The 14351-nt window shown below is 37.9% G+C and overlaps 1 protein-coding gene across 1 annotated transcript in view; it reads left to right on the forward strand.

The window, feature by feature from the left end:
* rad50 (RAD50 homolog, double strand break repair protein) overlaps window positions 1-8737 on the forward strand; it is a 36931-nt gene extending 28194 nt beyond the window's left edge. Inside the window, exons 25-28 of the mRNA XM_049592368.1 lie at window positions 5224-5309; window positions 5422-5564; window positions 5797-5930; window positions 7803-8737. Of these exons, the coding sequence (XP_049448325.1) occupies window positions 5224-5309; window positions 5422-5564; window positions 5797-5930; window positions 7803-7989 (550 nt within the window). The 3' untranslated portion in view covers window positions 7990-8737. The remainder of the gene's footprint in view (window positions 1-5223; window positions 5310-5421; window positions 5565-5796; window positions 5931-7802) is intronic.
* Window positions 8738-14351: the final 5614 nt, after the last annotated feature.

The following is a 14351-nucleotide window of genomic DNA, read 5'->3' on the forward strand; positions in this document are numbered from 1 at the left end:
TGGCATCAGGTTTGCATTTGCTGTAATGATTGCTGCGATAAAAATGTGCAAAGAATTGGAAAATAATCAGCAGAGGTTAGAGGTTTTAAATTTAGAACAAAATTGCTACAGCTTGAATGCAAATAAAGCCACATTGGGTAGCTGTTTTGTAAGGCCATCAATCAGGCCGTTTATTCTTTTTCAGTGGCTTTCTTTCCCAAAAAACTTTCTTTCATTCCATCTTCAAATCCTATTGAAATCAATATGCGCAGACACGGCGACAGACCATTTTTGTATGTTCTGGGACATAAGAAACAGTCTGATAGAGAAACAAACTGAGGATAAAAGTTGTAAGTGAACCTCAGAAATGAAGTGTGAACTCAGTGTCAGATACCATCTGAGACGAGAGCTGAAACATCATTTACTCATATGTGTGGGTTAAGCCATCAGTGTCTGAAATGATGCAGTGTTTGTTATCAAGATTGAAAGCAAGCTTTAGCAGCCTTCCAACAGCAGACGCTACATCCAGGTCACAGTTTCTGTTTGAATACACAGAAAATGATTCAGAGATGTTTGATTTGGGAGTGTAACAAAGGCAATATGAAACTCACACTATCACTTGTTTTGTGATTATCAAATATCCATAATCTCTTTTGCATTGTTATAAAATTCAAAACTCATTGTGTAACTGTGTGACTGTTTGTTTATTTCTAGTTGAAAATGCACATTATTTGTCCACTGGCATTTCAAAAACATCACTATAAGTGGCCCAGGTTAACTCAATGACTAATTTGTACCTGTGGTCTCAAGTAGTGCATGTATAAGTCAGATAAATGGCAGGTAAATCACGTTCAACCAAAACTATAAAGGAATCATTTGAATATATTCTTATATACACATATATAATACATTATAATTTTAGCTTACATAATATGCAATAGCTGTCCTTATGACTCCCTAAAAACCCATTCTAACAAAACAGTTTATGTTAAAACTAACTTTACTACAGCTAGGCCACAACGAGCAAGGGACAGTAACCTTTAGGTTTGGGGGGGTATCTGTTTTTCCATGCCTGTAAGCGGGATTTATACTTGTGCGTCAGCTCTATGCAGAGCCTACACCACTGTGAGGTTGTGTACGTATCACTCTGCAGTTACACCTCCAAAACACTTGTCGGTGTCGGGGTTTCTGTGAAGTGCTGTCAAGTTTAGTTGATTCAAAAAACACTCAAAACACACTTAAAACATGGCTTAATAGAGACAATTTTAAACACAAGTGCACAAGTCAGCTTCACTATAACTTACAGCATTCACAGACAAAGCATTTGTCCTTTGCTGGACATGTTTTCCACACAAATAAAACATGCTAATGTTTTTAGCACAAGCCTTTGGCATTTTACATTGTATAAATTAGCTGAGCCACTAGCAGACTTTTCCTCTATTTACACACAGGTAACATTACAAAATTCGGTTCTATTACAGCTCACATGGTTCACTGACAAAACAACTGTCTTATACTAAGTGTGTTTTCCAAACACTTACAACATGCTAATTTTATTAGCACAAGGCATTTTACATTGTATAAATTTGTGGAAGTGGAAATTTCCTCTACCTATATGAAGCCAGGATAAATCATACACAAGACTTAAAATGCTATTTTGTGAAGGCTTTATTGTTTTTACAATGTATTGTTTCTTATTTGTGAAATTAAAGTAAGTAACAGCTTCCTTTCCACTGAGTGAAATGGTTTCAGCTTACAGAAATGGACAGGGGGTCTGCGTCATGTGACGTGTAGTTACATTTCTCTACATCGACGCAGAGCCTACGCCCTTAGTATGGCGTCAATTTGACACAGAAGTGTAAATCCTGCTTAAAGGGATAGTGCACCCAAAAATGAAAATTCAGCCATTATCTACTCACCCGTATGCGGAGGGAGGCTCAGGTGAAGTTTTAGAGTCTTCACATCACTTGCAGAGATCCCAGGGGAGAGGGGGTAGCAACACAACTCCACCTAATGGAGGCTTATGGCGCCCCAGATTCAGACGTCCAAAAACACATAATTGAAACCACAAAATATCTCCATACTGCTTGTTCATAGTGATCCAATATTTTGTGGTTTCAATTATGTGTTTTTGGACGTTTGAATCTGGGGCGCCGTAAGCCTCCATTAGGTGGAGTTGTGTTGGTTGTAATGGCTGGATTTTAATTTTTGGGTGCACTATCCCTTTAATACCTTCCTGAAATTTCACCAGGTCCTCCAGGGTGTTCCAGAGGATCCCCAGAAATAAAGGGAAATAGTTTATTTTGCCCTATTGAATTCACTGACAAAGTAAGCCAATTGTGAGTGATTGTCGTAAGAGTGACTATTCTGATCATAGGTTTCACTTCCTCCAGTTGTCTTCTTAATTGTAATTGCCAACTATAGAATTCTGTTCTTAATCATATCTAACAACCAAAAACTGTTCAGCTGTAGATCCCTAAAGCGAGATCTCATAAAAATGGGGGTCTGTGGCCTAATGGGTATCAATTCATGGGTTCTTGGCACAAAAAAATTGAACTACTGGTCTAATTAGTTCACTGCTCTAACAATCACCGGCTCTTCTTTGGTCAGGAAAAATAAACTTAATTGACCGAGTTAGATTTGAAAATTTGCTGTTCTTCCCAGTCTCTCTGGGAAGAACTCTCTGCTGTCGCTGGCCGCCTTTTTAAAGTCTTGTAACACTGTCACCGCCACTAGTGCGCACTACATACAATATACCCTCAATACAGCATCTCTGTATTAGTTTAATACAAAGATGAGCATCTGTGTTTTTGATGTTATTGGAAATCATACCATCAGGATATCTATATACCCTGGTGCATTGTGATACCTTCATACTGCCTAAGCCTAGTAGCCTCCAGCATTCTGTTTATTTCATTTAAAACTAAAAGAAATGTTTTACTGGACTCATTTCAGTGGGATAAGTTAAGGTTTGCTACATCAAATGTACAGGTCTTCATGTATTTCTCATGAAACAAAATAGATTTTAAAATTGATGCTCAAGTACGTTTAGGGAGTTGTAAGTATGTCGAAGCAGGCTGCCAGGTTATTGGGTCACAAATAGAGAGCAGTCACTGTTCTTGTGTGTGCACGTGTGTGTCTGCTGATTCTGGTTTTCTGTACTACTTGCAACCCTGACATGACCTACATGACTTCCGCCTTGTTGTATACATTATATATTTGGGAGTAAAAAAAGGAAGCTTCACCCAGCTCCACTTACAAAGTTATGAATTTTCACACCTGGACACTTGCTAGTACAACCACAGTCTGATCTGCTGGACACTGAGCAGCAACTATCTTGTCATTCATTGCAGTTATGGCAAATTAATGGTAGAAATACAGCGTTTACCTACCCAATGTGAACTTAAATGTATTTAATCGGCCACTGCAGTGTCTTGCCAAATGACATTGTGTTGCTGCAATAGTGAGTATCATCCAATGTCAGTCTTTTTAGAACAAAATTCCCTCTTTGTGTTACAACCTCTCTACCGCAGCTCAGCAAGGAAACACTGTCCAAGGAAAAACAAGTAGAAAATTCTGTACTAAACAGGCTGATACTTCGGAAGACATTTAATCTCTAAAAGACGTTGGACTATATTTTCACACAGGTCAGGAACTGTGAATTTTGTCGGTCATGTCTCACATCAGGGAACGTATTTTTTAATAGCCATCATGAACAGAAGGATGCTGTTTCACCCTAATTCAATATTCTAAACAATATAACAGGACAATCCTAGAGAGGGCAATACTCTAAAAAGGCCTAATCAGCAATCTTCTGATCATGACTTAATCAGGTTACATTTTTGTTTCCTTGAATTTGAATTCCCTTGCAAAAGGAAGTCATAAACCATGACTTCCTTTTGTTGCATAAAGAGTGTAAATACATGCAAGGTACACAAGGTCAGATGAATTGATAAGGACGGCTCTACTCCCTCTGTCTTTTCTTCCTTTCTTCATGGTTTGTCGATATATCCACCGTATATGGGCTTCAAGAAGAAGCTTTGTGTTATCACTGTGGTGTTTTCAAACCACACAGTCAATTTTCTAGATTATAGACAGAATGCTTCTTGGTATGCCGGAAAGCAGCATCTAGTTGGCTGCCTTCATATCTTTTATATCAGTATGTATCTTTGCCATGTATCAATATGAGATGGCTTTAGGAAAAAAAAAATGCTGTCGCTGTCATTTTGTAACCAGATGATCAGAAAGTGTCTTATAGTTAGCCAGGCCACGTGTGCATTGGCACACTTGTCTAAACTGCATGAAGGTTCATGGTAATTATCGGTTTGTGTCGGTTTCAGCTCACATAACTGCCCTTTATGTGTACAAGCATGTGTGCACATTGTGGTGTGGCCTGGATATCTTCATCTCTGAACCAACCAAGAGTTTAATCCACCGTATGCTGTAATCCTGCAACGTGTTCCCTTCTTCATCTAAAATACATTTAGTTCTATCCTTTTGTGTTGTTGCACACTTTTTACTCTGTCACGCCAGGACCTGTAAACATATAAACGTTTTTTTATATTATTAAAACTATTTGCTTTACAGTTTGGTATGTATAAATTACAATTACATTAAATTACATCCCTTTACTAGGGTAAAGTAAGATGTCAAACAAAATAATGTGTAGTAGATTGGATTTCGGTAAGGTGGACATGTCTATCTATCTAGTACATCGTAGCCAACGTAACTTCATGTCACCCATTGGTTTGTGGACTCTCCTTTTTAAGCCTCGAGTTTGGTGCTTAGGCCATTGCCATCTTGGCTTTTCGGAGCCAAAAGTGACTATTTTTTTGGCAAGAGGCTGGCACTGTGGAGGAGTGAGGGGTAGATCTGACTAAGAAGCTGAGGACACTATCAGTTGACATCCTGTCACTCAAGGCATCCCACCCTTAATTCTGTGTAACTTTAAGCCTTAATAAAATGTTAATAGATGAATATTATATAAACAAAATCACCCCCTGTACAGTTTTCATGAAAGGGGAAATTAGCTATAGAGACCAAAACTGTTTTGCACCAGGCTGTAAAAATGTTTCGACTGTAAAGTTGAGCATTGGCTGTCTATGGGGATTCACTCGCTTTTGGAGACAGCCTCTTGTGGCCATTAAAAGAACTGCACTCTGGCACTTCCATGTTGGCTTCATATTTCAGCCCAGTAGGTTGCAGCTTGGTTTATACCTCTGTTTTCTTTTTTGCTTTCCTCAGAACCATCATGAAATTCCACAGCATGAAGATGGATGAGATCAACAAGATAATCAGAGACCTATGGCGCAGCACCTACAGGGGTCAAGGTGTGTTTCACTTTAAAAAAAAAAAAAAAAAGCTGAATCTGTTGTGTTCATTGTATGCACAGTTCTCCTCCTTCACTCATTGTGTAATCATTCTCCCTTTTCCGCTCGCCAGATATTGAGTACGTGGAGATCAGGTCTGACGTGGACGAAAACTCGTCTGCTGGAGTGAGGCGGAGGGTTTACAACTACAGAGTAGTGATGGTGAAAGGAGACACAGCTTTGGATATGAGAGGACGCTGCAGTGCTGGACAGAAGGTACCAGATAATTAGGGTACCAGTTATTTCTATATTAGCACATACTGTATATCACAGAAAACCCAGTCATGTATGTGATAAAAAAAAAAGTACCGTTTTCTCCAGTGAATCATTTTGGAAGCAAGTGGAGTACAAACGTCTAGCTCATACAAAGCAACTTCGCAACACCGGTTTGGATTTTTTTGTTTGATTAATTTGTGTGTGTCTTTCAAATCTGGCGTTGTGTGTCTAGGTGTTGGCATCCCTGATCATCCGTCTAGCTCTGGCAGAGACCTTCTGTCTGAACTGCGGCATCCTGGCCCTGGATGAGCCCACTACCAACCTGGACCGAGAAAACATTGAGTCCCTGGCACACGCCCTCGTAGAGTCAGTACACACACACATGTTTTTGACTTTAAACTTGTGAGGACCCTTATTGACACAATGCATCACTCAATCTCTTATATTGACTGACAGTCATGTCTGTATGCCATAACCCCAACTCTTACCTGAAACCTGTAACTATTGCTAGCCTTAAATCCATGTCTTAATCATGAAACAGAAACATGAGACATTTGAAGAAGTGAGGATTGACCCAAATGTTCTCACTCTCAAGGTATTGAAAATAGGTCTCAAACACTCTTATGGTTCTCACAAGGGTAGAGGTACAAAACACACCCACACACACACTGACTTTGCAGCATGCAGACTCTGGTTCAAAAGCCTCTTCAACTCATCTTCAGCCTTGCTTTAAGGCCATTATTACCGATATACTGATAAACTGATAAACAGCTGCTTTCTTACAGTAGAGTTGGGCAATAATACGATAATAAGATATCCCACGGTATCTTAAAAATAGCATCAGTATCAGTTTCATTACGTCATTAAACAAAATCTGCCGCCCATATAGGCCTATGGGGGCCTGATATAATATTAAATATAATTTATTTAATGCCTAAATAATGAGTGCTTGTCCAGCACCTATGTATGTGTGGTTGAGTTTTCAATTTAATACTAATTACAATTTAAAACTAATAGTAGGCTATAATGTTTCTCTTATAACTGCCCTTCACTGTTGTTGGGAGATGACATTTGATAAAGTTTTTGGATGTGACGTCGTCACGTGACAGCTCGGACGTGAGAAAGAAGAAAAGATGGCAAGCCGCGCATCAAGCCAGTTGGTTGCAAAAAAATCCCACAACTTCTGCAAGCAGCAGCAGCAGCAGCAGCAGCAGCAGGTCCAGTGGCCATCAGAGTGGAGGAGGGAGAGGCGCAACCCGAACCACTGAAAAACAGATGACTCTGGGCAGTCTCCTTCAAAGAAGAGCCGATGCGTTGGCAGGTCCGGTCGGCACCATACAGGAGCAAGCAGGAGCAGAGATAACTGCCTGTTGTCGCGAGCCTGTTATTCAGGGAGACAAAGACGCCCTTCTCTGGTGGAAAAGTGATGGAGCCAGGCGTTTTCCTCTGACGTCGGGGGTTGCCCGAAAGTACCTGTGCATTTGTGCCACAAGCTCTCCATCAGAGCCGATGTTCAGCACCGCGGCTGAAGTTGTCAATTCACTATGTGCCCTGCTCCAGCCGGAAAAAGTAAACATGCTGTTTTTTCTGGCGAAAAACCTTGAATAGTTTTGAAGCATAGGATGCTGCTATAGTTATCATTATAGTTTGTTGAAATGTCATTTTCAATGAGGAGTAGCCTGTTCTGACGGACAGAAAAGTTCAGACTTGGAGAGGGTGAACTTTTCAAACTAAAGGTAGGCTCTAAAAATAAACCAGCAAACAGTATTTCCCGTTGCTTTCTCAGGATAGGATTATATATGCCCATTTTCGGTTATGCCTTGTTAGTTATTGTTCTGTTTTTCTTATTTGGTAAGCCCTAGTACTGGATGCTGTAGAGCTGTGATTTTAATTTATTTGATTTATGTTGATAGGTTCTTAAAATAAACCATCAGACAGTACCCGTTGCGGTCTGAGGATACGCTGTATAGCATACATATATTATGTATATTATCGTTACTGCCTTTGTTATTGTTACTTTTTTGGAAGTGGACTGTAGCCCACAGACAGTTTGTTGTTATTTCATTCGGTTTTGGTGACTGCTGCATTTGCACTTTTTTAAATATTTATTAATAAAAGTTGTTCACGTTGTATATGTTTTGTTGTTATTTTTCAGTATTCTTAGGCCTATGTAATGTTTGCCATTCTGTTCATCTAATTCATGTTCTTTTTTTATCTCCTCTTGCTCACTCTCCCCAGAATCATTAAGAGTCGCTCACGCCAGCGTAACTTCCAGCTGCTGGTCATCACCCACGATGAGGACTTTGTGGAGCTGCTGGGGCGGTCCAGCTACATCGAGCACTTCTACCGCATCCGTAAAAACCAGGACCAGAACTCTGAGATCACAAAATGCAGCATCACGTCCCTCTCATCTTATCTCCACTGAACAGTCGAGAGACTCTTTACACTCCTTTGCAAATGCACAGTGTCTCTTGATCTTCTTGTTTTGGGCAAAATGAATGTTCAGTTGATTTAGTCAAACAACAGTAATGATGATAATGTATGTCTGTGTGTTTGAAGCAAAAATCCAATTTCAAGTCACTCGTTCCATTTGGAGGTTGGAGAGTTAACTGATCTGCAAATACTTAACCTACCCAAACCAAAGAGATTCATATACAAGTAGGCTCTCTTTAAATATTACATCAACACAAAGGGCAATCTCTGTCCTGTCTTATTCTCCATCCAGCTGGAAAGACATTTCCAAAAACTCTTTCAGAGTTTAGTAGGTTGATAATGTTCCTTTTTAATGTCACCGTTCAATAGCCTAAACTTCAGCTGTGCTTTACACTGTGTTACAGCTTAAATTCAACCAAAAAAGTATAAGGCAAAGTACCTACAGAGTTCATAAATGATCTGGTGCTTTTCAGATGTCTTGTTTAAACATTCTTGGATGATATCACAAATCAAAAACATTTAAAAACAAACTGACAGTGTCCATGGTATTGACCACAACTTGTTGATAAAGTCTTGCATTGGTGTTTTTACAAAGTGTTCAGTAGGCACCTGCTGGCCAGCAGTGGCGACAGAAGGATGTGTTCTGCTAAAAAATGTTGGTTAATATTGCAGTTAACAGTTGTAATTCCATGTTTACCACTTTATAAGATCAACATTCTCATTAAATCTCTTGTGAAGGACATGGGCTGTTAATTATAACTGTCTCTTTTCACTGGTGTAAGAGAATCATAGCTCAGTTGAGGTGATGTTGCTCATCAACCACACTTTAATCAAACCATCTGATCTCACACATACTGCAGACTCACTACTTTTTTTTTTTTTTTTGTAATGAGGGGAAAAACGTGTCAAAATGCGTGGGCGAAGCAAATATAAATCTTGTGTTCTCAGCCAAGACCTCAGAGCAAGCTCCAAGCTGATAGTTGAGTGATCAGTTCAAACAGTTGTTGAAATAGCTTCCTTCAGAGGTTGACCATCAACGAGCAAGTATCATGGACATGATGATGCTTCTGCTGGTATCTGCTGCGGCACTGCTGGTCAATCTGGCTGCTGCCAATCCTACTCATTGCAAGCTTGAAGATAATCTGAACAGTATAATCGACCTGGCAGAAAAATACAATGAAACTCTTGTAAAGGTAAGAATTCATCTGAACTGTTTTCTTGCTAGTTAACTTGTTATTTTTGCAACACTTTCTATTGTGTTAAACCTTTATATGTTGGAAAAAAAGGCTGCCTGAAGTAGGAAGTTACCTAATTTTTTTCTTATGTGCTGCAGGAGTTCTTTGTTGAGGATGTGTCGCACTTGGTTGAAGCTGGATGTCAGGTGAGAAGAGTGTTATGTCCTTGAAATATTGTTGCTTGCAGTTCAAGTGCTGTGAAGTTTGGCAAAACGAATCTAACTGTTGCAATTAGACAGTAGCACAAGTACTTTTTCAATATATATTTGTGTTGGTCTAGTGTCTAAAGCTAATATATTCTTGCTTATATTCCATCTAGGACAAGTTCTTCTGCAAAGTGCATGATGTCCTGCACAAACACGAACACTTCGGTAAAAAGAAGGAAGAGAAAGAGCTTGTGAGAAACTTGAAGATATTTCTTGATGGCAGCAATGTAAGAATTCCCTCTGACATCACAATTGCAAAGTGAGAAAGTCAAATCTGTGTTACGCAGGTCTAGAACACCACAAACACTCTGTACTTTTAGATAGTAAAAGCAAATGCAGCTGAAGTGTAGAGTGACATATGACAAACTGTCATGAGGGTAGTGCACTGAACCAACTTTATTTCTTGTCTTTCAGTCAAACTGTACAGAGCTCCTAAAGGAGGTGACATCTAAAGGCGAGAGCAGACCAATACCTACACTTGTGGAGAACCTCACGGCCTGTATCCGGCAAAGAAACCTCACTAGGGCCAAAAAAATCCCAACCCCTGCGCCCTGAATGCCTCCCAAGTCTGCGACCCAACTGTCAGTGGAGCACTTGAGCCTTAAGTGTTTTCTTTTCCCATGTCAGTATTTAATTCAAAAATGAGATGTTAACATTTTCAAAAAGTTGATACTGATAATGGCAAAGAGCAAAGTATTTCGGGATATGATTAGAAATATGGAATGATCTATGTTTATTTTATTTTATGGTTTGTTTTTTGTTTAACAGGTTTCTTTGTTAGCAGTTGTTTTTGTTTAGGAGCGACTGCACAGTATAATTCTAAAGATTGATCGAGTCATCTTCAAACAAATTCATATCTACATTTCCTCGGCATGACTCACAGCCAGCACAGTTCCAGACAAGACAACAGTAAACCGTAACATATTCAAATAGTAATTAACTGTCTGGTTAGCTGTTTTTAATCAGCACAGCAGTGACCGTAGTGACTTGATGCTTTTCAAGTAGAAAATTAAAAGTGAAAGTTGTTATTACGCAGATCTGAGCACTATCAAATACACCTGCATATTTATTTTTTTTTCCATTGTATTTAAAATAAGTTAATGGATTTAAGTTCTTTTATATATTTGAATCACATATTTATTGTAATCATATCACACAGCATTGAAATAAGTGTTTAAAGAAAAATAAATCATATTACCCATGAGTGGAGTGTGTATGAAAATGATTTGTGCTACATGGCCTGTTAATTAACATTTAAAGAAAGATTCTTTTACTGCGCTTATTTTTACCTGTAGCGTTAATTTTGATGATGCTGTGCTTTTGACAAGTCATCTTCTCTCTTTCAGTCGTTCAAACAGCATCACATGCCTTTGACCTTTTACTATATAAAACAAATAGTCTTAAAATGTGTGAATCACATTAAACTGCTGAACTGAACTATAGCTTAACCTATATTTATAGTCCCAAATTCAGTTCTGTTTCACTTTTTGTGCATTATGAGAACTGATTTATTTTTGTATTTGTTTACTTTTCATTTCTTTGAATGCATTTTTGTGGCATTGACCTTAGATACCAAGTGGCAAATTTAACTAGATATTTGTTGATTTCAAGATAAATCAATATGTTTGTAATCAGTTTATGAAAACCACTGCCGAATTAGAAAAAATATCATTTAAAAAAGGCCAAATGACTCTTGGGGTTTGTTTAGCGCTGGCTGCTAATCCAGCTGATTGTTTGATCAGTGAAATTTTTTATCTGTGTGTAACTGTTGTACTAGAGAACTACTTTTACCACTTGCCTTGGACAGCAATACAAAATGAACACAAGGCAGAGAATGTGATTTAATGATGTTACCTCTATCATCCAAGATTGTTGTCTCAATGACTAGTGGTCAGTTTCAGACATTTCAAACCAATGACTTGTGTTTGTAGCTTGCCTTGTAACAACAATAAATTACTTTATTGCCAATATTTGTAGGCTTGATGTTGCTGTATTTCTTCCCTTTTCCCTAGCGACATACAGAAGGTTGTAACACAGTATCTAAAAAATAATCACTTTATTCAATGTTTGATCATCATGAGTTATAGTTGTATATCAGCAAACATACTTTTTTATTTTTATTTTTTGCTCATTGACAAATATAGTATTAAATAGTTTTACTTGTCGTGCTGTTTTCCTTGAAGTTAAATACCCTTTGTGTCGGAGTTCAACACAAAGGGTATTGTTGCACAGGAAATTATGTAAATAAGATAAAGGAGGTTTGATGGATTGATAAGTCTTGTTCTGCTTCCTCTGTCTTCTGTCTGACATGTGGCATACCCGTGGCCAGGTAGTGTTTCAGACTGTGTTTGGTAACCAGGGATCCAGGCAAAATAATACGAGGCTGCTTGGTAGCGAGTTTAAAGTGACTGGGTACACACACAAAGCACAGAGAGTGGGAGGCCCATTGGTGGGTGGCATAAAATGAAGTCTGTATTTTCTTGTGTATATGGAATAACCAGCATGAAGTAAAGGTTACACTGTTAAATCTTGTTTCATTTCAGTTTTCAACCAGAAATCTGATTTTGAAACCATAAATGGAAGCAGTCTTACGCACAGTATTTTTTAGCTATATTTTATAATTCTAGTTCTCCTTTTAAACTTAAATTGTCAGCTGTAAATATAAGGATCTTGCTTAATTCCCACAACATGTAAAGTCATCATAGAGTGATGTAAAGTACTAACATTTTGCAAACATAGATCACACTGCAATTATAGACATTTTTACATTAGACATTTACCGTACCCCATAATGATATTGAAAAACAGAACATGTTTCTAACATTTTCTTCCCCCGATTTAGAATTTGTGTGAGGTGGAGTTCTCATGTTTCATAAATGCTGCTCGGTGTCCTGAGTTTCATTTTATTTTGGTGTGTTTTTCACAATGATGCTAAAATTGGATCAACTCAGATTCACCCCAGTCCAGTTTGTATCCAGAGCTTATCAAAACTCATCTGATAGGAAGAATGTGGTGTTTGAAGAGTAAAATCCTCAAAACATATTGATATTTTAATGATTCTACATCTGATAAGTAAAGAAAAAAATCATCAGCATATAAAGATACTGTAATGATTATACATCTGATAGGTAAAAAGTAAAAATCATCAGCATATAACAGTTCAGTGATTCTACATCTGATAAGTAAAGAGTAAAATCATCAGCATATAAAGATATTTCAATGAATCTACATCTGATAAGTAAAGTGAAATTGTCTGCATATAAGGATATTTTAATGATTCCACATCTGACAGGTAAAGAGTAAAATCATCAGCACATAAATATAAACAACATTTTTTATGATGCTATGCATGATAAGTAAGGAGTAAAATTGTCAGCATATGATATTTTATAATTTCATATGCTATATTTTGGTTGTTCTTCCTCTTATATCACTGACTGGTGTTATTTTTTAGCATTTAGTTACATCAAACACTATAGCTGATTTTTTGGCAGCTATGTATTATATCTTGTAACCAGAAATTAAGCATGTTTACCTATTGTATAAGATCCAGTTGTACCCCACAGCAGACTTAGGAATAAATGACAATTCAGCTGCAGTGACAAACAGCAAAAAAAATAAAACACCCATCCATTTATACAACACTCATTCAAGAAGAAATGAGAAGAATAAATCCATTAACTTATCAAGTAATAAAAAATAAAATAAATAAACAATGCTAGTTATAAGCTATATTATAAAGATATGTTTTGAGTCGTTCTTTAAAACTGTCCATTGAGCCTGCAAGTCTAATATTTAAAGGCAGGGTGTTCCATATTTTGAGGGCGTATTAGCTAAAAGAAGCATCCCCAAAGGTTTTTGTTATGACATTAGGAACAGTTAAAAGAGCAGCTGTGGAGGATCTCAGGGTTCATGGAGGGACATAAGGTGATAGGGATTCTATCATATAGGATGAGGCGATACCATTATGAGCCTTAAAAAACAGAAGTTTTAAAATAAATTTTAAACAGTGTTGCCAAGACCACTTATTATAAGCGACTTCGGGCTTGTTTTTCTGTAAAGTTGCTTACAAACATTGATAGTCGCAGGTCGCGTTTTTTTGGGGGGCTTGTTTCTAAAGCGTAGTTGCTTATTTAGGCTTGTTCCCAGCTCCATAATAAGTTGTCAAGCAGATATTTTCGATATGTTATTTAAACGTAGGATAGTTTGTCTTGCCTGTTCCCTCTGTCCCTCCCCTTTCTCCATACACACAGGAGACAGCAGAGTTTTTTTCCCACCCGCATCCTGCTTCTAATTGGCTCTGACCCTGATGGCAACGAGTACTAGCCAATCAGAGGCAGAGCAGGGCAATGTGGTTTTTTTTCTGGTTAGGAAAACGTCAGTCCTGTAACTAAAAGAAAAAAGTTAGATGAGTGCATAAAAAGCAATAATAAATAAAGAATTTGTGAATTCAGGATGATATTTATTTGTGTGTGCAAATTTTAATTATCAGAGGTTTACTGTGTATATACTGTACTTGGTACATCAGTCTATATTTGATATCCCATCTGTTTTCTAATGTTAAATAATGTTAAAAGGTGGTTTAACTCCCTCTTGTGGTCATTGTCCTAAAGCTCAGGGGGGAGAAAAATAAATAAACTGTGTACCGTGGGTACAGTTTTGCAAAACTGCACACAGTTTACCAATCTGTCCACATGGATGTATATTGAAAATCTGTATCCACAGTTTAAAATCTGTCCCCATGGATTGTAAAACCGTGCACACAGTGTATTTATTTTTCTCTCCCCGGAACCTAGGGGGGCTTCGTAGAAAAAGTCGCTTGTTTTGGGCTTGTTTTCACAGGTCTGGTTGTTTATTTGTCTGCGAGATCTGGCAACACTGATTTTAAAAAACTTTGAGATAGTGTAGGTTAT

This window comes from Epinephelus fuscoguttatus, linkage group LG12, assembly GCF_011397635.1.
Source record: "Epinephelus fuscoguttatus linkage group LG12, E.fuscoguttatus.final_Chr_v1".
NCBI classification, from domain to species: Eukaryota; Metazoa; Chordata; class Actinopteri; order Perciformes; family Serranidae; genus Epinephelus; species Epinephelus fuscoguttatus.